The sequence below is a fragment of the Eleutherodactylus coqui genome, chromosome 6, assembly GCF_035609145.1.
Source record: "Eleutherodactylus coqui strain aEleCoq1 chromosome 6, aEleCoq1.hap1, whole genome shotgun sequence".
NCBI lineage: Eukaryota > Metazoa > Chordata > Amphibia > Anura > Eleutherodactylidae > Eleutherodactylus > Eleutherodactylus coqui.
In genome coordinates this window covers 175,722,699-175,748,675 of record NC_089842.1, presented here as the reverse complement: position 1 = coordinate 175,748,675, position 25,977 = coordinate 175,722,699, and the positions used below count along the sequence as shown (strand labels likewise).

Sequence of the window (25,977 nt, the reverse complement as noted above, 5' to 3'; positions counted from 1 at the left end):
ACCCCTCTTGGGCTTCCTTCAGCCTTTTTTCTTGCCTGGCGTTTAGTGAGAGAGGAAAAGGGCTTTTAGAATTTTTAAATTTTTTTTTTTTTATTTTTTTTTGTCGTTTGTTTTTTTATTTTTATGTTTAACCCCCTATAGAGATGCCTATAGGAAAACTCCAGAAAGCACCAGACCCAGAACACGCTGCAATTTTTAAAATGAACACCATGGAACCAAAACGCAGCACCAGTGAGACACTGCACAACAAAAAACTTTGTTTGAAGGGCTTTTTATATTTCACTATTAATTTATAGCAAATGCCTTAATGCAAAGTTTTTGCTTTTGACACAGCTGTATTTTTTTTTTTGTGGCAACCCCCCCAAAAAAAAAAAAGGGTCGTCGTCTTAACACTGTGTGACACCAGCCTAAGATGGTCACATCTGCAAAACACAGCATGGTCTAGGTATTTTTTTTTTTTTCTCCGCAGGTGTTTTCCCTTAGGGCTTGGTTAGACGAGCATGTGTTTTGTGTGCGTATAATGCATGCTTCTAAAAGAACCAATGGGTTTCTACAAAAGCGTTCATATGCACGGAATTTGAAGCGCAAAACCGTGCACCTAAAAAAGATAGGTGCTTGTATTGCAGGAGTTTCCATTGACTCCTATAGGAGCAGGAGTTAATGGAAACTCCTGCGCATGGAAAAAGCTTCCCTGCTGCTTACAGCAGGGCATTTAAAAGGTGCTTCTTTGTTAATTCCAGTGGGGAATCCCCTTATCACTGAACACTGACAGTGCTGATACAGTGGTCAGTGGTGAGGGGACCTTCGTGGAGCAGTTGCTCCAGTGAACAGGCAAAGTTTAATGTGCTGCGCATATGAAAGTTCGTGCGTTGAAGCGCTTTCCGCTTATGTGAGGAGCGTATTTTTTTTCGTACACATAAGCGTGCAAAAAAAACAAAAAAAAAAAACACTCGTCTGACTGCAGCCTTAGACTGAAAATGCATATAAAAATGTGTGCCCCAAAAACCCTTCTAAAAGTAGAAGTGACACATAGAAGCATGTGTGAAGGAAGTCTATTGACTCCTTAGGTATTAGTGTATCTTGACGCCACCAGCAGTAGGTGGTGGAGTCAAGATTGACGGGGTGACGCCCCCTGAAGGTGATTGGCTGTGCAGCTTCTTGGCCACAAGGTCCTGGAAGGGCACTAAACAAAGCTACAAAAGGCATAGAGTGGCCACCGGGGGCTGCAGCCAGATCTCAAAGTAGCTTCCCCTTTGGTGCGCCGGAAATGCTGTCAGTGCAGAGCAGGGAACTTTACGTGTTAGCGTAGGGGAATGTTCTTTATTGGTCAGCGGGCAGCTGCCACGTGGCTCCGGGATGGAGGTGTCAGGCTGGCAGCCGGGTGGGATACATGCCACAAATGCCGGCCGGGACACAGGTGAGACACTGCTGTGTCTTCAACCATTTCTGCCGGCCCTGCTGCCTTACATTATGACATGTTAATGCTGCGGGTAATAATGTAAGGCAAAGAAGACAACGAACCGTTTGCCTAATGCAGCAGGGCCAGCCAACATTGATCCACAGCTTGCTGCTAGCACCTTGCAGGCTTGACCCTATCAGAAGCTAGGGGTGTGAAAGGGGCGTTCTTCCTGTCAGACACCTAGCTTTTGGTGGTGTCAAGATACACGAATACTGACTCCTTGTTTTCTAGGAGCTTGAACTTGGAGTTATCCCATACCCACCAATCATCAGTGTCGTCTTAATATCTCATTAGCCTCCTTATTGTCTGCAAAATGAGGCACCTGCCTATGAGATTAATTGGGTCTTGATTTTATTTTACAGGCGATGACAAAACAATTAGGCAGAACTGTTAACTGGAGATGAATGTTTCTTCTGGTCATCCAAGTAGAAACCAGAAAGCAACTTATATGATTCCTACATTGCTGCTCTGTCTGGAGAGATGTGTGATCTAGTAGTAGTCAGGAACCGATCTATGTGGGTTCCTCCTATAGCAGACTTTTGGCCTTGGTTGTGTGTGTATGTATATAAAATTTAATATTCTCTCACTCTTTATTGGGTGATTTGTTGTCCCTCAGGTACTCTGTCATAGATTAATCCCTTTCTGGAGCTATGCATTTATCTATGCTGCCCGATTAGCCCTCATGATGTTCAGCTGCTATGAACACTTTTAGGATTATGTCCTGAGTGATGACTTGGTTCAATTCTGGTTTTTAACTTGTTTTTAATGTTTGTGTCCCAGAATCAAGCTTTTATACATTTTATTTTTTATTTTTTTTGTGTGTGCATCTCCATTACTGTGTTGCTTTCTTTCTTTTTTTCATTTAACTGTTTAACACAGGAGTTGTACTTTTCTTTAATTCACTTGGTAGTGCCCACCCACGTTCAGGAGAGCTGATTAGTGTGGTGGAAACAAATTCAATAGAAATTTTGTATTTTAATAAAATTCCCGCTATTTCTGGCTTTAGGAGTCCAGTAGGCAGTCCTAAACTGTGATCGACAGCCTTCTGTGTGTGACACTGCATGCAGAAATAACTTGGGACTGCTCACTGGACCTCTAAGCTCAGAATGAGCAGGGATGGAAATGACTAAAGTAAGTTATACTGATACTTTCCCCATAAAACTATATCATTCTGATCTGACATGCTTCCTGCAGATGGAACTATATATGCAAAGATGTGACATTTTCCCTTTAAATAGAAAAACTTCTTCAAACTACGTCGTAGTTGTTAAACTTTCCTGGCGACCCTGTGGATACATCTTGGGGCGTGCACTGATGTTTTATATAAAACAGATCTGTTTTTTGCTATGTGAGCCGGTTGTGTTTTCAGCGTCCCGTGTTTAGTGCTGTTTGCCTCTTCTAAACAATCTTGCATTGTTATATGGTTCTCGGCCAAGGCGAAGAACATGAGGAGGAGTTCTCCCAACTGCCTGCATAACTTCTCCAACTTGTAGAGCTCTATGCTGAATCCCCAGAACGCACACACCCTGTTCTTAACCTTTCTTAGACCCCGAGACTTTCTTCTAAGCCTCTGCGGCTTTACATAATACTCTGTGAAAGGTGTGTTCTTCTGTAGGTATTACCATCAAAGGAGATTATGACTGAGCTCTGCTATGTAAGGGATCCTTCTGCCTTGATCACATATAACCTTGAATGCATCAGTTCACATGGGCACGAAGTGAAGGGTATAACGTAATATGAAATAATAATTCTATATTTGCTCCTCTTGTCCAGATAATTCAATATTGCAGGAAGATGGTCTTGCAGCTGTTGTGGGATCTATCATTCTAATCCAGCTGAATGAGCCGTTATACAATATACATGGGATTTTGTTACATTTGTATTGAATAAATTGCTACTTCAAACCATGACGACCCTTAGAACTTGGGAAATTTGTGACTGCTGTTCTCCCTAATATAACCCGTGTGTCATGATCAAAGCGTCCAAGGAAAGAGGTGTAGGGGCTCATGATGGGAACATTGTTCTTCACAATCACTGGTCAGACCACACATGGAATATTGTGTACAGTTTTGGGCATCAGTACTCAAGGACATATCAGAGCCTGTGCAGGTACAATGAGGGGTAGCTAAAGTAATAAGTGGAATAGGCGGACTACAATACCCAAAGAGTTTATCATGGGGCTATTTAGTTTTTGGAAAAGACGGCTGAGGAGCGACCTAATAACTATGTATAAATGTATCAGGGGACGGTACCCTGTTTATACCCAGGACTGTAACAGGCGGGCTCCCTCTACGGTTAGAGGAAAGAAGGTTTCTACACCAACATAGAAGGAGGTTCTTTACTGTAAGAGCGGTGAGACTGTGGAACTCTCTGCCTGAGGATGTGGTGATGGCAAACTCGCTAAGAGAGTACAGGAGGGGCCTGGACACCTTTTCTTGAGTGATACAATGTTCTGTTATTAATGACTTCAAAAGGGTCGGTGATCCAGGGATTATTCCTCTGTCAGATTGGAGTCAGAATTTTTTTTATTTTTATTCCCTTAAATGGGGAAAATTGGCTTTTACCTCCATTGGGCTGTTTATTGCCTTCCTCTGGATCAACATTGGGGGAAGTAGTGGGCCAAAAAAACACATGTCCAGTTCAGCCTATGTTACTATGTGAGAAAGAGGGTGGAGCTAATTCTATTAGGAATGTGATCCAGATGATAGAAATGGGATTTCTTTAGAGCAGGTGATAAGGTGCTGTCAGAAGTCTACAAAAAATGATGGACCTAACCCAGGCGTAACCCTAAAGCCTCTTTTACACAGGACGACTGTCGAGCAAACGATGCCCGACACTCGTCCCCGCATGTACTCACTCCCATGCTGTTGCACAGGAGTGAGTATCATTTGCTCGCGGCGGGGCGGCTGGAGGAGACTTCACTACTCGCTCCCCCCGCCCCTCTCCATTCACTAACACAGCAGCCGTTCAGTTCTATGTCCTAACAGTGGTATTTAACTAATTCCAACAATTTCTGTAGGGATGAGCCGTTTTCCGGCCTGGCTAGAAGTTCCATAGTTTTTCCCTTGGACAGTTTTTCACCACTTAGGCACCAGAGCTTGAGTTTTGTTTTTAACCACTGGGCTGTTTTACCAAATGAGCCAACACTGGATGTTGGTCGGTGGTCCCGCCTGGGGTCCAGTGTTTTGTTTATCTTTAACCAAACATGACATACAGGGTTCTGCTTGTAAGGATCCACAGTGATCACTATATGTGAGAACAGAGAAGGCAAGTTGGTATATGGACCAGGACCTCCAACTGATGATCTTACTGGTTCCTGGGATGACCTGTCGGGCTACAGATGTCCGGGCGGTAATTGTTCCTGTGGTTTTACATAGGAACGAGCATCACTCACCGAATGGAGGTGGAGCAGGCTGGGGATTGTTACGAGCAGCCAGTCCTTTACATGAAAACAGACAGTCGTTCAGTTTCTGCATCCCTGAAAACTGATGTATCGTTCATAACCGAACGATTAATGAGAAGCAATGACTTTACAACTTCCTCTATAGAAGTCGTCCTCCTCTCCCCTTCGTGTTATCGCCTATTCTATGCAGCTGCTACATTTGAAGAACTGATCATTTAGTATATATTCTCTGGGGAAGCCCTTTTTAAGCTTGGATCTAATAAAAATGCTACTGCTTGCTATCCTACTGGGCAGGGAATTTTTTTTCTTTTTTTTTTTTTCTTTTCTTCACCACTCTCCTAAATACTAAGATTAAATCTTTCCCCCAAACCTAAATTCCAACCCAAGATCAAAGGATTGTGTAGTATATAAAATATTTAAAGATAAAGCTTCGTTGGGCTAAGTAATGCTCCGTTCACAACTTGCATAGGCAATTCTGCTACATATGACGACAAAAATGCCACGGCATGCTTTTCTTGGTGTCTCAGTCCTGTGTTCTTATGTGAATGCTGCAAAATGCCCGGTCATGTTAAAAACATTTCGCCCCTTGTGTAGGCATGATATTGAAAATGCATCATCCATGTTGTCGGATGGCAATAGAACTATCATGTATGAGGCCTACCTCCCGTTGAGGATGCCCCATCTGTGTCCTTATGGGTGGTGCCATTTACAGGATGTCACACAGAAGCCTGATGGAACCATGCTACTGTACTATTATGTTACTGGTGAAAGGGGTCTCTTTCGGTCCTTTTAGACTCGCCAACTACCTGTATACTACATGTGGTAGGTCGTCTTCTGCACAGAGTAACTTCTTTTTCTAATTTTTGGTATGCAGGATCTATGTATACAGAATGAAGGAAACGTGGCTGATAGTTTGCAGGCTGGGGCAATCTCACACAGTCCTACCAAGGAGGTGAGATAGACTATAGAACATGTAAGATTACTATGACAGTTTCTTCACTTGTTACTTAGACGTCACCTATAGTATAAGGATGCACTGACATGTTGACTACTGATGGCATAACCTATATAGTTCCATCTTTGTAACAGTGTTGCCAACCTAATTTTTTTTTCTGGACATCTTATTTAATAAACTAAAACTGGCTTTTTTTTTTTGTTTTTTGTTTTTTTTCAAACAAATTGGAAAGCCGGAATGATACCTAAAGATTGAAGTAACGTGCGTGTCTAGCCCAAAGTGCTGATGTGAACACATTAGCAGCATTTACTGTAAAATGATACTTTTTTACAATCCCAATCTGTTTAAGCTCCCCCAGCTTCAAAAAATATATATCATGGACCCTTTTTTTTTTTTTTTTCCCTCTGGGAACATAAAGTTCCCGGTTTTTACAGACTGTCCAGGAATATACGCACAGTTGGCAACCCTGCTTTATAAACTAGTGATTACTAAGTTTCTCGACTCTGATCACTGTTATTACAATCATAGCAGGCAGGACATTACTGCTTGTAAACACAGAGATCAGGCCAACCTCCTCGGATTAAAGGAATTGTTGGAGTTAAAGGGAACCTGTCACTGAATGACGGGCAGCATGAACCCGGGACAGGTAGGCACTGTTATTCCGAAACGCTGCTGCTGCGCTTCAGAATAAATACAATTTAAAGTTTGACTCAGAACAGAGCTGTCAAGTCAGAAGCGGATCGCGCCGGCATCTCCCCGCCTGCGGCGTGTTGACAAACGGCTCTCTCCCTATACACAAGCAGAGAGAGAAAGCTGTCAGTCTACATGATGCAGGCGAGGGGGGAAGCTGGCATCATACCAGCAGTCAAACTTTAAAGTGTGCTTATTCTGGAATGACACAGCGTTTCAGATTAACACATACACGGGGGCAATGGGCATACCTGGCCCGGGTCAATCAGGCAGCATGAACCCAGTGACAGCGTCACTTAAAAACTTGTAAAGAAATGATGCTCGCAATGTATAAAAATAAACAATCGGATACTCTTCTCTCGTTTCCACTATGGTGCTGTATACTGCAGCCAGCCACAGACCTCAGCGCTCGAATCGTAGGACTTTAATTTACCAAAATGCATATTTCTGCTACACGTTCTACCCTGTAGGAGCATTTAAATAGCGTCTTGGGGTCTGTTATGGCCGATAATAAACAAACTGATCGTCCTCTCACTTCCCAAGTAAGTTTATATAAAATGTTTAGAAATTTATCAAAGCCTAGCTCTATTCCCCCATCCCCATATATTCCCCTCTCTACACACTGCTGCTGGGCTGTGGTAACTGACTGTGTGCAGATCACCACTATATGTCATGCTGCACCTGTACTTGCCATGGTTCACACCAGTTTTGGCAAAATCGGTGCGTATGACCTAGTTTGGTACTGGTCTGGTGCAACAGTTGGGCTAATAATTGACCTAGAAATTAAGTTAGTCGTGCTTATTAAAGGATTGGCCCACCATTAACTATCCTTCATGGTAGACAAAAAACTGAGCCATGTGACTGGATGACACACCTGGTCATTAATATACCCACAGTCAGGTCTCTGCACGGTGATCCTCTGTCCACTGCAGAAATTAATTAAAAATTATTTTTAATTTAGATTTTAGTAGAAACACTGCAGGTTACCTCTAAAACAGTTCTAAGCAGACTTTGGGGACTTTTAAAGGATTTATGGGATAACCTCTTTAATGCGCCAACAGCCTCTGCAACGGTTATGCATTATCTGATGTGTTGCAGCATAAAAGTGGGCAGAGCATCCTGGCACAGTCACATTGTTGAAGTTCTGAAATTGGAAACCACCTGCCAAAAGTAACGTTTTCCATGTAGCAGACCATTTCAGGCTGCCATGTAAAGTGGCCATTTAACTTTTTGTGTAGGTTTCACCATATTCTTGTCTCATGGTAAAACTCCCTATCCATATGCCCTATGAAGGATGTGAGAGTGTGTTTTCCTGCGTGGGACCCCTGTTGTGCGTCAGCACCCTCTGGTAGACCCAGCATATGCATTCACTACTTGTCGTTCATGTGAACAGCTGGCATATAAAACTACATTACCCCCTAGTCACTGCATCGCCGGCAATAATCGCTGATCGCCATGCTGGCTGTTTTGTTTTTTTTTCTTTTAATTGCTTATCCATTTTAAAGGGAACCTGTCATTAATTATAAGCAGCATAAACAAGTCATGGTGCTTCTAGTTTAAATGACGTGGAATCTTCTTTTGTCGAGCCTCTTTCATACTCGACAAAATCGTCCCCTGTGGTTTGCCCCGGCAAAGTCAGCACACGCACAGCAACTTGACTCTCCACGGTGTGTTCACTTGAACTCCAACGCTGTGTGAATGCAGCCTTAAAGTGTACCCAGCCTTTTCTCCAGAAGTTGTTAGAATTCCTAAAAAATTGGATGGAACCTTGAACAGAACCACTGACTTTCATTGTGCAATTGGAGACCAAAAGTGCAAACTATAGTTTAGTTTTGTTCATTAGACAATGTGTCAACCAAAATGAAACTCCCCAAAAAACTTGTATTTGCTTTGGTCTGGTTTCTGTCCTTTTTAAAAGTTTGCAACTTCTGGGTTGTGTTTGAATTCACTTTTCGCCTTTTCAGATGAAAACCACTGCAGGAAAGGTTGAGCGTAGACTGAACTGCAGTCTAAACCCAGCCTAAAGGCCCATTTAGACAATGATTATCGCTCAAAAGCTGTATTTTGAGCAATAATCGTGTGTAACTATACTGACATCGTGCAGTTTTCATTAAGCCCATCGCTCATCGTTGTCTTTCAGCGTGCTGAAAGACAACGATGAGCCTTATCAGGGATTCACAGCTTGTCTTCTTCATCCTCTGCTCCAAACGCTCGGGTGTATAATAGCTGGGCGTCGGGTGTATAATAGCTGGGCGCTCAGAGCGGAAAACAGCTGGATGCAGAAGGCAAGTGGGACACCCCGCTTGTCTTCTGCATCTTCCGCTTGCAGCCCAGGGTGATTGCTCATCTTGCGCTATAAATAACACAATGATTATCGCTCAAAAGTCGCTTGAGCGACATCTTTTGAGCGATAATTGTAGTCTAAATGGGCCTTAAGCCAGGAAACTATACATTAAAGGAATAGTCTGGTTAAGAATAATCCTTTTTAAATACCCTATTAGAGCACGCTGAGTTGGCAAAGGAGGATTCAATATTCAGGACAGCTACTAATTGGCCTTAGCAAAGAGCCGCTATATAGAGTCTCTCTTAAAGGGGTTGTCCCACGCCGAAACGGGTTTTTTTTTTTTTTTCCAATAGCCCCCCCGTTCAGCGCGAGACAACCCCGATGCAGGGGTTAAAAAAAAAACAAACGGATAGTACTTACCCGAATCCCCGCGCTCCGGTGACTTCTTACTTACCTTGCGAAGATGGCCGCCGGGATCTTCACCCTCGGTGGACCGCAGGTCTTCTGTGCGGTCCATTGCCGATTCCAGCCTCCTGATTGGCTGGAATCGGCACACGTGACGGGGCGGAGCTACGAGGAGCAGCTCTCCAGCACGAGCAGCCCCATTCAACACAGAGAAGACCGGACTGCGCAAGCGCGTCTAATCGGGCGATTAGACGCTGAAAATTAGACGGCACCATGGAGACGAGGACGCTAGCAACGGAACAGGTAAGTGAATAACTTCTGTATGGCTCATAATTAATGCACAATGTACATTACATTGCATTAATATGGCCATACAGAAGTGCTTACCCCAACTTTGTTTCGCGGGACAACCCCTTTAAGGGAAACTTTCAGCTACTTTAAGCTCCCAGAAGATGGCAGGAGCAGGCGGGTTCCCTTTTTAAGGATCTGTTGTGTCTTTGCATTTGCATGGACAGTTGATCGATTTCAACTGACCCTAAGTAATACTTCCATTTGCCTAGTGGTGGCGCACCCTGTGTTTTGGCTTATTTTTGGAGAACCCCTCTGGCAAAACGGGATTGTCAAAAGCTGAGAACATTTCTTCTAAAAATAAATGGGACTGTACTGGATTCTATAGTATTTCATCTTATCAACAATGAAAATACACATCTGAAAGTGACCCTAAAGTCTGAGACCATGGATCTGATTAATTGGGCCGTCTCATTACAGACCACCTTGTCTAATGAGAGCAGCAATGAAGCTATTGGCTGGGATGAGACAACTCTTGTAAAGCATCACGTGTCCAGATAAATATTTTTTTCAATTTTTTTTTTTTTTTCTGAACACTTGAAGACTTCTTTTCTCCAATCTAGATTAACATTCTAATCGATTCTTCTCCATCGTCATGCATTAATTAATTCCCATTGTGGGTTAGAGCGGATAGTACATAATTTATGAAGGATTCAGTTACAGAGAATCGTTTAGCCATAAATATTATTTACAAAGCATGCGTTATCTGTTCTAGACGTTTAATTTGGTTAATTTAATCTGCTTTCTATATTAGCTGGCTGCCGCATGGAGCCATTAATGTTGTACTTAGCACTGATTATATACTACAATGTAACGCTAGCAGAGGCATTTATATGAAGAGCAGCGGCCCGCGTTGTGCGGCGAGCAGCTCTCCGGTCATACGTTCACCGTGTGCCTGTTATATGTAATTATAGATTTCATTTGGAAATACTGTTAATATTTCATCACATTTGTTTTTGCCTCTCCGTGAATGCTAGAGTATAATTGAACCAGTTTTGTAGCAAATTGAACTTGTACAAATCTGGGATCAATGGTGTTAATGTGACGACCTGACTGGTAAACGGCAGAGCTGTATGCTCCATTTTTCTTGGGGATGTCTGCCCTTTCTGTCTATACTGATTGGCCACTTCTTGGAGACACCCATGTAGTAATGGGCTGGACATTCTTTGGCTTTAAGAGACGCAGTGATTCATCTTGGTCTCCATTCATGGATATAAGCGGACCCAGAGTGCGCTAAGAAAAGTTTCTCTACACCATTACTCCGCATACACCTGTGTGAACTGTTGATGCCGGACATAAGACCCAATGAGTCTTGACACATAAATATTATCAATCAGAAATGCACACCATTTGATTATGAAATACTGTGGTCTGTATTTAAAGGGTCACCCAACTTTTAATTAGCTGTATAATATATACGATATTCAGTAACCTATATAAAACATGTCCAGTGACTTAGTAATACAGACTCAAGTCTGTCAAGTCCAAAACTGACTTAAACTAGTGAAACTATGCCCACCTGGCGTGAATTGGATGTCAACCTGCCACAAGCCATTAGCCCCCCTCTCCGCCCCAACCCGCAGCATGCTCAGTTATAGTTTGAAAATTGACAACAAATACAGTATATCTAATGCTACATCCGATAAATGGACAGTCACTTCTGTAAAAGCCGGGCAAAAATCCCCCTAACTCAAACTGCCGAAAACTGAAGCCGTCACAGGATGACAACGTTTTCAATCGCCTAGTTCAATTGTTTCCTTATCTTCTCAATGAAATAGAAGTTAGGAAACACCAAAACAGACTAGGGGTAATAATTAAAAAGTACAACTTGTGGAAGAATAGCCTTAAGATTTGCAAAGACTCATCATTTCCCAACATCTCATTCCCTCCAGTGTGAAAAATTAAGATGTCGGGGTCAGGCCAAACCCCTCTTAGTCTTAATCTCCGCTAATAACCTAGCCCATTTCAAACCTCGAAAATCACCCCAAAAATGTGAAATCTAGAGTCATCCAGTGCAAGATTCTTAGTGTACCTTGTCTTCGAAGCCCTCCTCTGGGCTCAAAAGACAAAGGAGTGACCTTATCCAAATCTATTACTGCGACACCTAAGGAAGAAAAAACAATTATCAAATGTGGCCAAACATACAGCCTCAAGTGCGAAGAATCCCATCTCCCAATCTTTTGTATACCCCGACAACCTCTAGTGGAGATGGTCTAAGGTGGGGGCTTTCAAAACTGGCAGCAACACCTTTTTTAATTCTAGTTTTAACTGTGTTATGATGCTTATCCACAGACTTTAAATTTTTAACTCATGAATACCCTGAACCTGTAAATTCAGGAACAAATAAACCCAAACTAATTGTCGGGCCTTAAGATCTGGATAGAATTTTCAAGCAAGGGAAACATTCTTGGAAGCCTCACGGAGGTCAAGGCTTTTGGGCAAAGATTATTTACCAGCGGGATGGATGTTAAGCTGACTGGTTCTTTTGAAACATGGGATGCGTCCCACCAGGAAAATGGCATTCATGGCAGTATATTCAATTCTGTAACCACTTACATTGGCCCTCGTTAAAGACGAAGCAGACTCCTTTACAAAAGTCAGGCAAAGTAGTGACAGAAGATTGAGACTTTAAAATTAGATGGCCTTTGAGGGAGCATTGAGATCAACCGGAGACCAACGTCCTTGACACCCCATTTAACATTGGCATAAACTTATTTTTTGGCGAAATGCTTAGTCATACGAATGCCAAGGGTTCTTTCAACATGTAGAGCTTCTAAAATGGTCAATTTGTGAACACTTTGTCAAAACGGCAGCAAACATACAAAAGGCTTTGTAGTAAATGATTATGATTTCACAGGAGCTCTCCTATACTCATCCTGCTTGTCATCGTCATCTTTATCGGACTTTGTCACAAACACTTGTCGATGGCACGAAGGACAGCAGTTCCACAAATTCACCTCTCCATATGTTTTCCTTTTAAACTATTGAGGGAGATAAAATCCAGAGGAGACAACTTGTACATCAGTGCGTACATACACATCTTACGAACACCTGCTCGCCTCTAGACTGGACCTGGACCTCCATTTGACAGCCTAGAATCAGTAGATATACTGGCTGTTAACCTAGCCCCACTCCCTTTATCCCATTGCAGCAGACTAGAAAGCGTTAATAAAACGTTGATCAAAGCTACAATATCTAATTCACTATTACTTGGTATATGGGCAGAAATTGTGAATGGCGTTGCCTAACTCTGACCACCGTGGATATCCCCATCCTTGGGGTCATTACCTGGTCCTTGCTGCCATGGTACTTAAGGCCTTTGTCCCTGCGATGCTGACAGAAACAGCACCCTCTTGTGGCCTGCTTTTGCTTCTTACAGGCAGTGGTGGTAGGGAGTAGTTCTGGCTCTCTTCCAGCACATCTGGTTCTGGGTCACAGACTCTAATGCTTTACTGCAGGGGGCGGGGGCACCGTTTCAGCCATTTTCCTCCACCGGCTTCTCTAGAGAAGATGATTAGCTGTTTGAGGAGGTCCTCCATCATAGTTTGAGACGTCTAGCCTTCAATCAACATATGGATGCCAGGGTCCTGCTTCTCCCCTTCTTATAGGCTCCAGATCTTCCTACCAGCTGATCCAGTGCTGACACCTAGTCACCTGATTCTCCAGCCAGATGTTCTGGAAAGTGCTCAAGGCTTCCCCACCTGACCCTGAAATGTCCTCAGCATATGGAAGTTAAACCGGCATCCTCTCAATGGATGGAAAAACCAACCATAGTAACCATTTAAAGCCTGGATCCCATGGGATCTCTGCTCCTTAAATATCCTATTGGCCTTGCAGGAAGAATTCATCCTTTTTTTTTTTTTTTTTGGCGCCTTGTGCTAAATTTTGAATCGCCCATTAGCATGGTGCAACAGATGTCTGGATTCATTTGACCAGGCAATGTTTGTCCATTGCTCAGTCACTGGAGTCTTGCTGTTTTGTTTCTCTAATGCTGAAAAAAAATCGCCCAAACGAGCAAAACTGAGCTATAATCGTTTGGTTTAAACTCAACCAGCAACAAACCGTGCTTCTCTCATTTATCATTCAGTTTCAGCCAACCTAAAAATCTGCGACTGCTTGTGCAATTCAAATCTGGTCATTCAGTGTGTCACATAAGGATGTGACACACTGCACGTATCTCGTTCACTCTAAAGCCGCTGCCCTAGCGGTGATGACTTCACCAGCTCGGGCAATTGAGGAATCGGGAGATCCTCGTCCTGTATAAAAGTAATGGCACTTGAGCTGATTGTCTGCCGTTATAGCCCATCCATGCTTGGGAATGAAGAGTTGTGCATTTGGACACATTACTTGGAACCACCAGCGTTGCATTGTTCATTCTTGCCATTTTCCTCTGACCCCTTTTCATTGAGTTGTTTAGAGGATCCCCTTTGGTGGATGTTTTTCCTTGATCCCACTAGTCTCTGTATACACTTGAGCCTGTTGCATGAGAAAACACAAGGCTGGCAGGTTTGGATACTGACCTCGGCCCCCGGCTAGTCTAGCACCAATGACCATGCCTTGTTTGAAGTTTCTTAAAGGACGTTGAAGTAGAACAAGCTCTGATCATCCAAAGCAGTAAGTGGCTGTAGATCCAGTTTTATTGTGGCCACTGCCAAGCTTTCAGCTGTGATGGATCAGGAGCTACAGCAAGATTGAAGTGAGAGGGGGAATACTGAATATACACCCATAGAGATCAATAGGGCTGTATGCAAATAGTATGCTGTAAAATACAGCATTCTGCGGTTTTGTTTTTTTTCCTCCTCGCGTATCAACATGCAATGTCCATACGCATATGTGTGCGTGGATCAATAAAAATCCATTGACTTTCATTGACCGTGTATCCCGCGCCTGTGCAACGCACGCATAATATGCGGTGGAAAACCGTCAGTGGACATGGCTTAATAGTCTCTGGGACATATCTGTAGAACGTGTAAGTGTGACAAAAACTGGAATAGCAAATTTTAGTTTCTCCAAGCGATAGAATTACCTTTTTTTTTTTTTTTTTTTTCTATTTTGCATATAAAATTGTAATGCTTCTTCAAAGTCGCTGTAATGTGTTGTAATGTGTCGTGTACGCAAATACCACGTGGCAAAACTGCACTTCCAGCTGAAAAGTGCCGCAGTTTTATGATGCACTTATTGGCTGCATGGGTTTTACAGTTATAACAGGTAAAACACTGTTTTTAACATGTTTTGTGTACGGGCAGTAACTACTGCGAAACTGACACGCCGTGCCTAGTTCTGCCACTTGGCACACTACCACTACGGGGAAAGTCAAACTAAGCTGATTTTCTCCACGAAGGGTTAACTGTAATAGTAGTCCTTACTGGTTTTCAAGTCCTGTTATTAAACAGGGAGGGTAGAGGATTGGAACTACATCGCTGTCTGGTGAACTGGTCATTAAAACACTACGGACCTGTCTAGTAAATGGCGGCACAACATGTGATCACGAGTTCCCGTAATTATGGATTACATTATAACCTAACGTCTGGTGACTTTTCCAAAAATACAAATACACTGCTCTGAAGACGTAGGACAACGCTTTAATCGCACATCAGAGCTCGATGACCTAAGGAAAACTACGTATCGGTGGAGGGCAAAATCGTCAGCGCATTGAGGGCTGGAGTCAAAATCGCCCAGAAAATCAATTTGCATGAATTTTTATCATGGCAACTCCTAATGTCACAGTAGTGTATGTGGGCTGCTCTTGCCTATATGAACTGCATACATAAGTTGGGCATTGTCCTGCACCCGGAGGAACCCATGGCCTGCTGCACCAGAGTAAGGCTCTGAGGGTTTCATCCTTGTACCCAAGAGCAGTCAGGGTACCGTTGGCTATCACATAGAGGCTTTTATTCTCCTGCGAGGACATGCCTCCCAAAATACCACTGAACCATCACCAAACCGGTCATGCTGGATGATGTTGCAAGCAACATGGGGCCCGATTTTGTCAAAACATGGCGTTTTTATTAACTCCCATGTGAAACCTGCCTTAGACTGTGTTCACATGTTGCAGATTTTGATGCGGTCCCACAGTAGATTTCACACTTTCAATTGGAGGGATGAATTCTGCTGCGTTTTTACACCAATTCCGCTACATGTGAAGTACCCTTAAAGGGGTTCTGTCACTTTAAAAAAAAAAAAAAAAAAAAAATTAATTTCTATACTTGCCTATTCCTACCCAAAAAGTCTACTTACCAGATCTTCACCTCACAGATCTTCTGGCTCCTCCAGTCCCCCGGGCCACGGCATCTCCAGCCGTCCGGACCCTCTTCTTCCTCTTATGGAGCGTACATTGCCGGCATTCTACGTCCTGCGGGTCAGGACGGTCACTGGTCAGTAGTGACGTAGTGTTTGCTGCCTAGCAGGGAATGCTGAATCCTCGGCAGCCTGCTCTAGCATGCATGTGTGATGTCTCGTCGCTAGTGTTTCATATGCCATATCAAACACTAGTGGCGGGATATCACGCATGCATGCTAAAGCAAGCTGCTGATGTTTCAGCATTCACAGCCCTGCAGGAAGTGAACTGCAGCTAATGGATGCTCCAAAACAGGAAGAGGAGGATCCGGACAGCTTGCGGTGAGGTGACCGGGGTGGAGGAGCCAGGGGAAGATAGGTGAGTTGAAGATGTGGTGAGAAGACTGACTGGGGAGAAATAGGTAAGGATTTTTTTTTTCTCTCCTCCTAATGACAAAACCTCATTTAAGGGGCTGTGTAAGGTTATAGAAGAGGTTGCTTAATTTTCCCCAGAAATGACCAGTCTTGTTCGTAGGTTGTTTTTGGGTATCACAGCTTCGCCCCATTCTCTCGCTATACATAGGGGCCTCGTGCGGTGCAGTGTTAAGGCAGCAGTATGTAGTCCTAAGGCTCTCGCTCATGACCCGAAGGTTGCGAGTTCAATCTATGCATGGTTCAGGTAGCCGACTCAAGGTTGACTCAGCCTTCCCTCCTTCCTAGGTCGGTAAAATGACTACCCAGCTTGGTGGGGGGTAATAAATTACCTGAAAGCGCTGCAGAATAAGTTGGTGCTATACAAATAACAGGTCCTTTCCTATACCATGTGTGTTTGCTTTTTTGTTGTGTTTTTTTTTCTCTTGCTCTCCCCCACTGATAGAAATGCTGTGTGAAGTTCACTGTGGGAATGATGACATTTACAGAGAAAGCGCCTCATTAAGGGTTTGTGATCAATAAACTTATTTTTCTTTTGCCTTTCTTACTCTTGGCAGGCAATCAGCAGTAGAGGTCAACACAGCATCTCCTACACGCTCTCCAGAAGCCAGACGGTGGTTGTGGAGTACACTCATGACAAAGACACGGATATGTTTCAGGTGCCTATATTACTACGTAGTTGGGATATTTTAATGTAAAAATTTTATTAATTAAAAGTTCAAGAAAAAACAAGATTAAGCGGCCAGATCTCAGTTTAGGAATTTGCAGAACAGAACAAACTTCTGTCGTATGTAGTCATAAATATGCTAGGAATAAGAACTCTGTTCGAAACATGCAAGCACAAAAAAACTTTTTCTGGAAGATGTTTTTATCCGTGAGGTCGAAATAAAATACTGCTTTTATCCTGGTTACCCACGGGAGGTTTTGTTGTCAAAGTGCAGTGTCCTCTTTCAGCACTGCTTTTAGCAATATGGCACAATGTTTTCAAACGCGAGGACTATGGGTCTGTGGTGTAATATGCTGCCCTACGTTGTGCAGAATGTTAAGCTGATAGAACCACCTTAAGGCGCTCTGTTGATGGGCGAGGCGGAATATGTGTAGCGATATACCGCCGCGGGGGAGCACTGACAGGTCTCCAAGATGAGCCTATGTACTAGGTAGTCTCACCACAGAGAATCGCGGCAATCGTGATTTTTAAATCCCGCGAGCGGAGAATCGCTATGATTCTTCGCTTGTGGATGCCGGTGCTGCACTTTCCATAACAACCCTATGGAAACCTTTACAGAGTGTGATCCTTGGACGATTTATCGCCAGCAGATCATCGCCCGTGGACAGGAAGCCTAAGGGTACCTGTCATTACAAGAATTAGTACTATAGGCAGGTTGTAAAAGACAAGAAAAAAATCCTCCTGCGCTCTTTTTTTGGGGCTTTTTGCAATCCAAAATAGGAACGTCCAGATCACCGAAATATACAATTAAGTATATTTTTATTCATACAATAAAATTATTAAGCAAGACTGACATAATTTTATTGTATGAATAAAAATATACTTAATTGTATATTTCGGTGATCTGGAAGTTCCTATTTTGGATTGCAAAAAGCCCCAAAAAAAGAGCGCAGGAGGATTTTTTTTCCTTGTCTTTTACAGATTGTATTTTCCCCATTGCAAGGTGTTATCACCTACTGGGGTTTTTCCTACTGCTGCATCTCCTTCAAGGATTATTGGGGATTTTTTGCAAGAAGAAACATCTTTAGTCCTACAGGCTAACGGGGATCATCGGTGCAAGCGGGTTCTTTGCGTCTACGAAGAATCCCGCTGTGCACTAGGTGAGTAAAAATCCCCTTTAGTTCGGTTTTTTTGTGTGGTGGCGCGGATCTATATTTGTGAATACTATAGGCAGGTGTGACTCCACTTCATTTTTGCCTTCTGTCATAAGTATATAGGGTATTATTTCCCAATCTGTCCCTTTTTAAAGGAAGGCTGCACCACTGCCATTGTACATATATAGTAAAATAGGTCGTCCATAGGGTTTCATCTTAAGGGGACCCTATGAGTGACCTTGACAATAGAAAATTCTTCTTAATAGACAAAAATCCAAAATTTTAAGTCTATTGTGTTTTTTGTAAAGTCACAAATGGTATAAGTGTGTATATGTATATTACATGGTATTTCTCAGTAAAATATATTAAAGGGGGTTTGCAGGCAAATACTATTGATGACCTATCATCAGGATAGGTGAATAGTTGATGGACTGGGGTCCACCGCTCAGGATGACTGCTGATCAATTGTTCAATCGATCACCAGCAAAATACACAGGGTACTGAGCGGAAGCTTATGCTCTGACTGCTGTGTAATGACCAGCGCTGGTAATGGGGGTGGCTTTCATTGATTTTAATGAGCTGTGCCTAGAAATACCAGCACCGGCTACTAATACAGGGGTCGGAATTATGTGCTTCTGCTCCGTATCCTGTGTATTATAGCGTTGACAGCCACCACCGGAATAGCTGGGGTTCTAAATGGTGGATCCCAGCTGATCAACTATTGATGACTTAAGTGTAGGTCATCAACAGTTTTTACCTTGAAAACCCCCTTTAGGGTAGTTCGCACAGTGCTTTTTGGTGTGGATCCGCACCACTTGGTGCAGTTTTTGGCATGGATCCACAGCAGATCTCATTCTTTCAGTTGAAGTGGTGAAGTTTGCTGCACACCAATGGTTCAGATTTTGATGCAGTTTTCAGGTGAGGATTTTCTACTGTGGAAAATCCTCACCCATTCTTCAACCTGTGATTGTAACCTCACTGATCCTTTTCCTAAATGTGACTTTTTTTATTTCTTTTTTTAAAGATTGGAAGATCTACTGAGAGTCCAATTGACTTTGTTGTTACGGACACCATATCCGGTAACCAGAACGATGAAACTCAGATAACACAAAGTACCATCTCCAGGTTTGCATGCAGGATCGTCTGTGACCGGAATCCACCATACACTGCAAGAATCTTTGCAGCGGGATTTGACTCCTCAAAGAATATCTTTCTTGGTGTAAGTTTTGGGCATGGTGTTTAAGTACTTGGAAGCAAATGGCCAATTTGCTGACCACTATAGCTTGCTTCACTCTCCCTATTCAGAACAGATGAACGCTTGGCCGAGTTTGTAGGTGCATGGGGAAGTTTGGAATGAGCAGGTTGAACATCTACCAGCGGGAAAGAGTTTGGCCCACTCCGTACACCTTTAAATGGTCGGCTGATGTTAGTCTGTATGGCTACCTTTTATGGTCTGGGCTACACAAGGACTTCCCTGCAGCAGTAGTCGGATTTTGTAAGAGTCTTCCACTGTAGTCTATGGAAAATCATGATGCTATCCTCTATAGCAATGACTTCTCTGAGGTTCAAAAGTTCAGCCCATTGCTGTCTCAATATGGTGGTAGTCATTCACTATGTGACCCAAGGCTTTCCTTCGTGCTGCCATGTTCTATCTCCAGATAGTCCTCCTGTAGGCCAGGCTTAAAGACACCTTCATGAAGCATTTTGTTTCTTCTGGTGTTCTACCTTGCCATATAGACAACATATTACCAAAAAATGTTTGACTTTGGGAATGCAGTATGTCAGTCAGCGACTTTTGTATGGGATCTTGGATAGCTGGAGACTGAGAAAATATCAAACAAAAAGTTTATGCAACCGGTTTGGCCAAACCTGCATGTTCTTTCTATGACCGGAGGAGGGTTTCGTGACCAGAGCGCACGTTTGGTATGAGTGCTGCTCAAAATTATCCAATATGGTTGACTTTTGGTCCCTGACAATCAACTGCTTACAGGGTCTTGTTACACTGTTGGAATCTTGCCCTCCCCCACCACCCTACACACACGCGCACATACACACGCATGGGCAGCTTTAGCCAGGGAACAGATACCACTGTTTGTATGGACAAATCTTTGAATTTTCCCTTTCTGAGACTTGCATAAACAGTTCACTAAACCATACCTAACATTTAGAAATACTTCTAAATTAATAGTTCTCCCCCTTCTACAATCTAATTGAGTATCTACATTTTTTTACATTTCCATTCTTCACATCGTCAGTGCTGTTTATGGTAGTAGCAATGATCATGCCAGGCAGCAGGAAGAATATGTATATCCGCAGGAGGGCTGCATATGGCGGGTGCCTGGCGACCAGATAAGATAAGCCAAGAATACCAGCAGTGAGAACTGATGCCACATAGTATGTCATCATATTGGCAAAGGTTGAACACGTTTTTCTCCCTACCTTAGGAGAAGGCAGCTAAGTGGAAGAATCCTGATGGCCATATGGATGGATTAACCACCAACGGTGTTCTTGTAATGCATCCGAAAGGCGGTTTCACTGAAGAATCTAAACCTGGAGTTTGGAGGGAAATCTCTGTTTGTGGGGATGTCTACACTCTCCGAGAAACCAGGTCTGCTCAGCAGAGAGGAAAACTGGTAAATTTTTAAAATTTATTATTTTCTGTTAGAGATAATGAAAAAGGACCTACTGGTATTGTTACACCAAGACTGTGTTTTACAAAATAAATGTAAATATTCACCAATAATTCTTCATATCACCATCTAGATTATAAAAAAAAAGAAAAAAAAAATCCTGAAAATCTGACCACTGAGCCTAATAATAGATTGACATTTTGGGGCACATTTACAGAGACCGGTGTTTTGGTGTAATGGCCACTGGAATAAGATGCAACCAATTTAATAAGAGGTGTGCGTCTCTGGCTATGTGAAAGTCAATTCTATACCAGTGAGGAGCTGCCATAATTTATAGTGATTTGTTGGGTGTGGCTTAATGAAAGGCGGAGCCACTACAGTCCATCTGTAGGTTAAAGGGGCAAAAAGGTAAAACTTAATGTGCATGTATGGCTTGTATAAAATTATGCAACCTTTTTTTTAGTTTCAGAATTGTGGCACGCCGCTCTTCGTAAATTTTCCCACTATTTGTTCCCTTTCCGCAGTCCTCTCATTATCGTCATAGGCAGGATGACTGCTGAAAGGTAGGGCCCATTCATACCTACGCTGGGGTTACATGTTTGTTCCATCTTTGGAGCAGAGTAATGAAAATGCTGGAACCATTGACTCGGGCCTGTCCTGAGGTCAAAGACCCCATTGATTTGTGGGGTCCTTTCAGCATTCCAACTGACATTTTATCAGACAAACTAGCACAGCAGGCCATGTATGCTATGCTGTCCGGGATTTACTGTCCGATTTAGCCCAGCAGGCTCTGAACAGAAATCCAACACTGTTGGGAATGGGCCATCACATGGATAAGAGAATGCACCATTCACAATAGGCGGTTGTAGCGGCTCACTTCCACTTTCGGCACAGGTCACAGAGCACTCTGGGGATGTTTACTGACTTCTGTGAAACTAGAGCTTCCTACAGTCTGCGGTAAAGCATCTCTCTCTAAATTAACAGCAACCTAGGAAAGATGGCAGCCCTCCCCCAGTCATGTACAGAAATAGGAATTTAACCCTTTGCTATCCAATCTTGGATTCAGGGTTTCCTAGGGGGTTTTCGCTTTCCGACATTATACAATGATTCCATCTGCTGGCTAGAGCCAGTGCTGTGGTATGGGACATGCTGAAGAGGCCCCCGACAACAGAGGGGCCAGTAATATACAGGAAGAATACCCTGCCGAACATCTTCCAACATTGGCGTCTGGAAGCTTTACAGCCTTCAATCAGAATGTCTTCAGACAGTGGACTGGAAAGGGTTAAAATTTATAATTGGAGAATGAAAACTTATTAGTAGCAGTTCATGTCACGTTTTCATGATTTACCTTATACGTTAAATGTACATTACAATGTATGCAAATCTGGCCTTTTTTTGCTTATTCATTATATACATAGCTATACATTTTCATACATTTGTGCCTGCTTTTACATAAAGTATACATTTTCACTGTAAAGTTTTAAAGTTCTGTAGACGAGCAATTTTTTTCCCTAAGCATTTGAGAACAAAAACTTGTACAATCAACATATGGAAACATAAAGCTTTACACTTCCTAGTGACTAATAAATTAAAAAAAAGGTGTACTTTCTTTTTTTTATTTATGTTACAAATAAGTTGTATGACAAACTTTTAGATCCCACAAAATAAGTGTGTGTATAGTTCAAAACTATGATTTTGACCCCTATTGATCTAATCAGTCTATGGATGCGTTGGGCAATTACTTTTTTTTTTTTATTAGAATGATCAAAATGTACATACTGAATGAATAGCTAAAACATGACTTAAATAGTCCCTTAGGGGAAAAAAAATATCGCCTGCTTTTAACATAGTATGTAAGGCTGAAAAAGGACATGTCCATCAGTTCAGCCTATTCCCCCCCCCCCCCCCCCCCCCAAATGTTGATCCAGAGGAAGGTAAAAAAAACAAAACAGTGAGGTGGAAGCCAATTTTCACCATATTAAGGTGAAGGATAAGATGACTTTAAATCGTTAGTACTACACTAAAATGACAAAGCAAAAAAAACAAAAGAAAGGAAGATAGAGCCAGGCAACGCGATTCAAAGGTTTCTAGTCACCTTCTTTTTCAAGCTGTTTTTTACTACTTTACATCTAAAGGAAAGTCAGAGTATGTCCTCTTGCCACGGTCCTAGTCCTGGGTATAAACAGATAATGGGAGAGATCTCTGCATTGTCCCATGATATATCTATACATAGTTTTAGATCGCCCCTCAGCCGTCTTTAATTGGTAAAATTGGTTATTTTCCAATAGTAGTGCAAGCACACAGACTGAAATATATAAAGGATAAATAATAAAACCACAAAATACCAATTTTGAATTACTATAATGTATTTAAGGCCTAACTTATTCTTTAGCCACTGGATTACTATTATTGAATATACTTTGTAAGATATTCACTATCCTATTATATTAACTGCCTAATCTTGGTTTATCACAAATGACTTCTTTACAATTGGAGATGTGAGGAGTTGAGATTCCCTGCTGTCGCCAAATGTCAGGGGCCTGTAATCTGTGACTAGACCGCGGACCAGTGAATGACACAATTTACATTCTTTTTCTCCTCTTGCTAGGTGGAAAATGAAACCAACATTCTTCAAGATGGATCTCTTATTGACTTGTGTGGAGCTACCCTCCTCTGGAGAACGGCAGATGGCTTGTTACATACACCAACCCAAAAACACATTGAAGCCTTGAGACAGGAGATTAACGCCGCCCGGCCCCAGTGTCCGGTTGGATTAAACACTCTAGCTTTTCCAAGTATTAATCGCAAGGATGTAGTAGAGGAAAAACAGCCTTGGGCTTACCTTACCTGTGGCCATGTACACGGATATCACAACTGGGGTCATCGGAGTGACACAGAGGCCAATGAGAGGGAATGCCCTATGTGCAGAACTGTTGGTCCATATGTGCCTCTCTGGCTTGGGTGTGAAGCTGGATTTTACGTAGACGCTGGCCCTCCTACACATGCTTTTAGCCCTTGTGGACATGTTAGCTCAGAAAAATCTGCCAAATACTGGTCTCAGATCCCACTTCCTCATGGTACCCATGCGTTTCACGCTGCCTGTCCTTTCTGTGCAACACAACTGACTGGCGAAGAAAGCTGCGTTAAACTTATTTTCCAGGGCCCTATTGACTGATGCTATTTATAATAAGATAACGTTTTGTTAATAAAAAGAAATAAAAACAAAAGAAAAATTACTGTGAAATTTTCACCACTATTAGTCCAATTTTTTTTTTTTTATAACTTTATGAAAGGGGCTCCGATAACTGATGTGTTCCTAAATTGATCAGATGTCAATACTTTGGCATGTACACCAGCAACTTAACCATGGATATATACTTTTTTTTTTTTTCTTTAAGATTTTTCTATCTGTAGATTTGGTTTTAACATACACCCTTTGCTTGAAAGAGGAATTTTTTTTTAATTTTCTTTTTTTGAAATCTATGGTAAGTTGTGTTTTTACCTTTTTGTCTGATGCCTAGTGAAGGCAGCCATCATAAGGCTTAGCCAAAGTTAAAGTCTGTCTCCTATGGATTAATTGGGGCGAGCACGGTCATGTGGCCAAAATGGTAGTCCGAATATAGGTGCAAACTACAGCCTGTTGAATGGCAAAGTGTTCAAATTAATGTTAAGGAAGAACTTAGTATCTTTCAAGCAGGCTATGATTGATAGTTGACAGTTTCACATACCTTGCAGGTTGGCACTAAATCGGGTTTTCCGTGACATAAAAAAACTGCAGGCTTAAAATGATACAAAATATAGAGGGGGGGGGGGGGGGGGAATCTCCTAGTCCAGCGCCTCCCCATCTACTGCTGGAGCCCCAATACCCACGGCTTGGAACATGACTTCACAGGCTTTAGTGACCATGGAAGAATCGCCCCTGAAGCCTTTGATTGGTTGAGCAGTCATGTGCATAATGTACGGCATGTGACCGCCGCCTGCTGCTTCTGGGTTCTTAGCGGCAGGGACTGGGATTCCAGAGCTGGATGGAAAGCCGCTAGAGTAGGTATATTATTTTTTTTGCCTTTTTTACATTAGAAAAAAATTCTAGTCCTAGAAACCCTGTAGATTCAGTATTTCTTAAACCTAGAACAGAAAATGACTATAGCATTTTCTTAACATTCCCAATATGGTACATGAAAAGGGAATTTGTCCACTTCTATGAGCCCATAACTATTTTATAGGGTTTGTAGAAGAGGGGGGTACTAAATTGCGGTTCGGGAGGCATTGTTTCTATACTCACCTGCCTACAAAGCTGCTCAATGTGTGCAATGATCTATATGGGCACATACACACTGCCCTAACATTATCATAAAGAGGATAGTGGGCATGTCGAGGGAACGGGGATGTTGGTCTCATACTACCCTTGCTCCCTCTCTCTCCAATGAGCTGATATCTTTAGTCTATGGGGCTCATAGGAGCTGACAGGTTGTGCCATCCAGTCCACTTTTTATTTCCCTTCCCCCCCACCCTTCTAGGAAGTGCCATTCTTGGCCATAGGCTGTGTCTGGTATTAAAGTTTTAGCTCTATTCAGGTAAAAAGAAATAAACTGCAGTACCAGACACCACCTCCAGACAAGAGATGCGCTGGTTCTGGAAGAAAGCTGCCATGTTTTACTAATACTGGACAACTCCTTTTTAAAGTGGTTATCGACTGTAGGACACTTTAATTACTTTAGATCCATGGATGGCTTAAAGAATTACACAACTTATTTTGGAAGTAAAATTTCCCTAAGACTTTCATTTTTGAGAAGAAAATCCCCATTTTTTTTTCTTCCTAACCTTTGTCTAAACCAGTAAAAATGTGCTTGAAAACATGGGTTTTTCTTTTATTTGGACAATGAAATCTATTCTTTGCATTTTTTGTTAGATTTGCTTTGTTTAAGTCATCACAAATTGCATCTCAGGTACTCCTCGGGGGCATTCGTCCCATGGGTTATGAAAGCTGTTCTAGACAGTCACAGTGCAAGGGCTTAAAGCAACAAAATGCAATGACTCGTATAATAACTTGATGTCACACTCCCCATGATTTGTGTTCTCGTCCTCATTACACCGTCCTAGCTCTGAATGTACCTGTATTATTCCTCTGCATCTGTTAAGCTGCAATCCAATTAGTTCTAAATAAAACCTGGGGTGTGCTTACCATCGGACCATTCATGGCATCTTTAGGGCAACACTGCCTTCTGAAATTGTTTGTTTTCCTTTCCATTTTATTGTAAATTGCTGTGGAATCTA

At 42.4% G+C, this 25,977-nt stretch overlaps 1 protein-coding gene across 2 annotated transcripts in view; it reads left to right on the top strand.

Annotated features, from left to right (window-relative positions):
• Nucleotides 1-24,510, top strand: part of PELI2 (pellino E3 ubiquitin protein ligase family member 2) — a 77,037-nt gene extending 52,527 nt beyond the window's left edge. Inside the window, exons 3-7 of one of the 2 annotated variants that reach the window (XM_066608260.1) lie at nt 5,737-5,814; nt 16,810-16,911; nt 19,098-19,292; nt 20,518-20,706; nt 23,312-24,510. In XM_066608260.1, coding sequence (XP_066464357.1) covers nt 5,737-5,814; nt 16,810-16,911; nt 19,098-19,292; nt 20,518-20,706; nt 23,312-23,878 — 1,131 coding nt within the window. In that variant the 3' untranslated portion in view covers nt 23,879-24,510. The remainder of the gene's footprint in view (nt 1-5,736; nt 5,815-16,809; nt 16,912-19,097; nt 19,293-20,517; nt 20,707-23,311) is intronic. The other variant, XM_066608261.1, reaches the window with a different exon arrangement.
• Nucleotides 24,511-25,977: the final 1,467 nt, after the last annotated feature.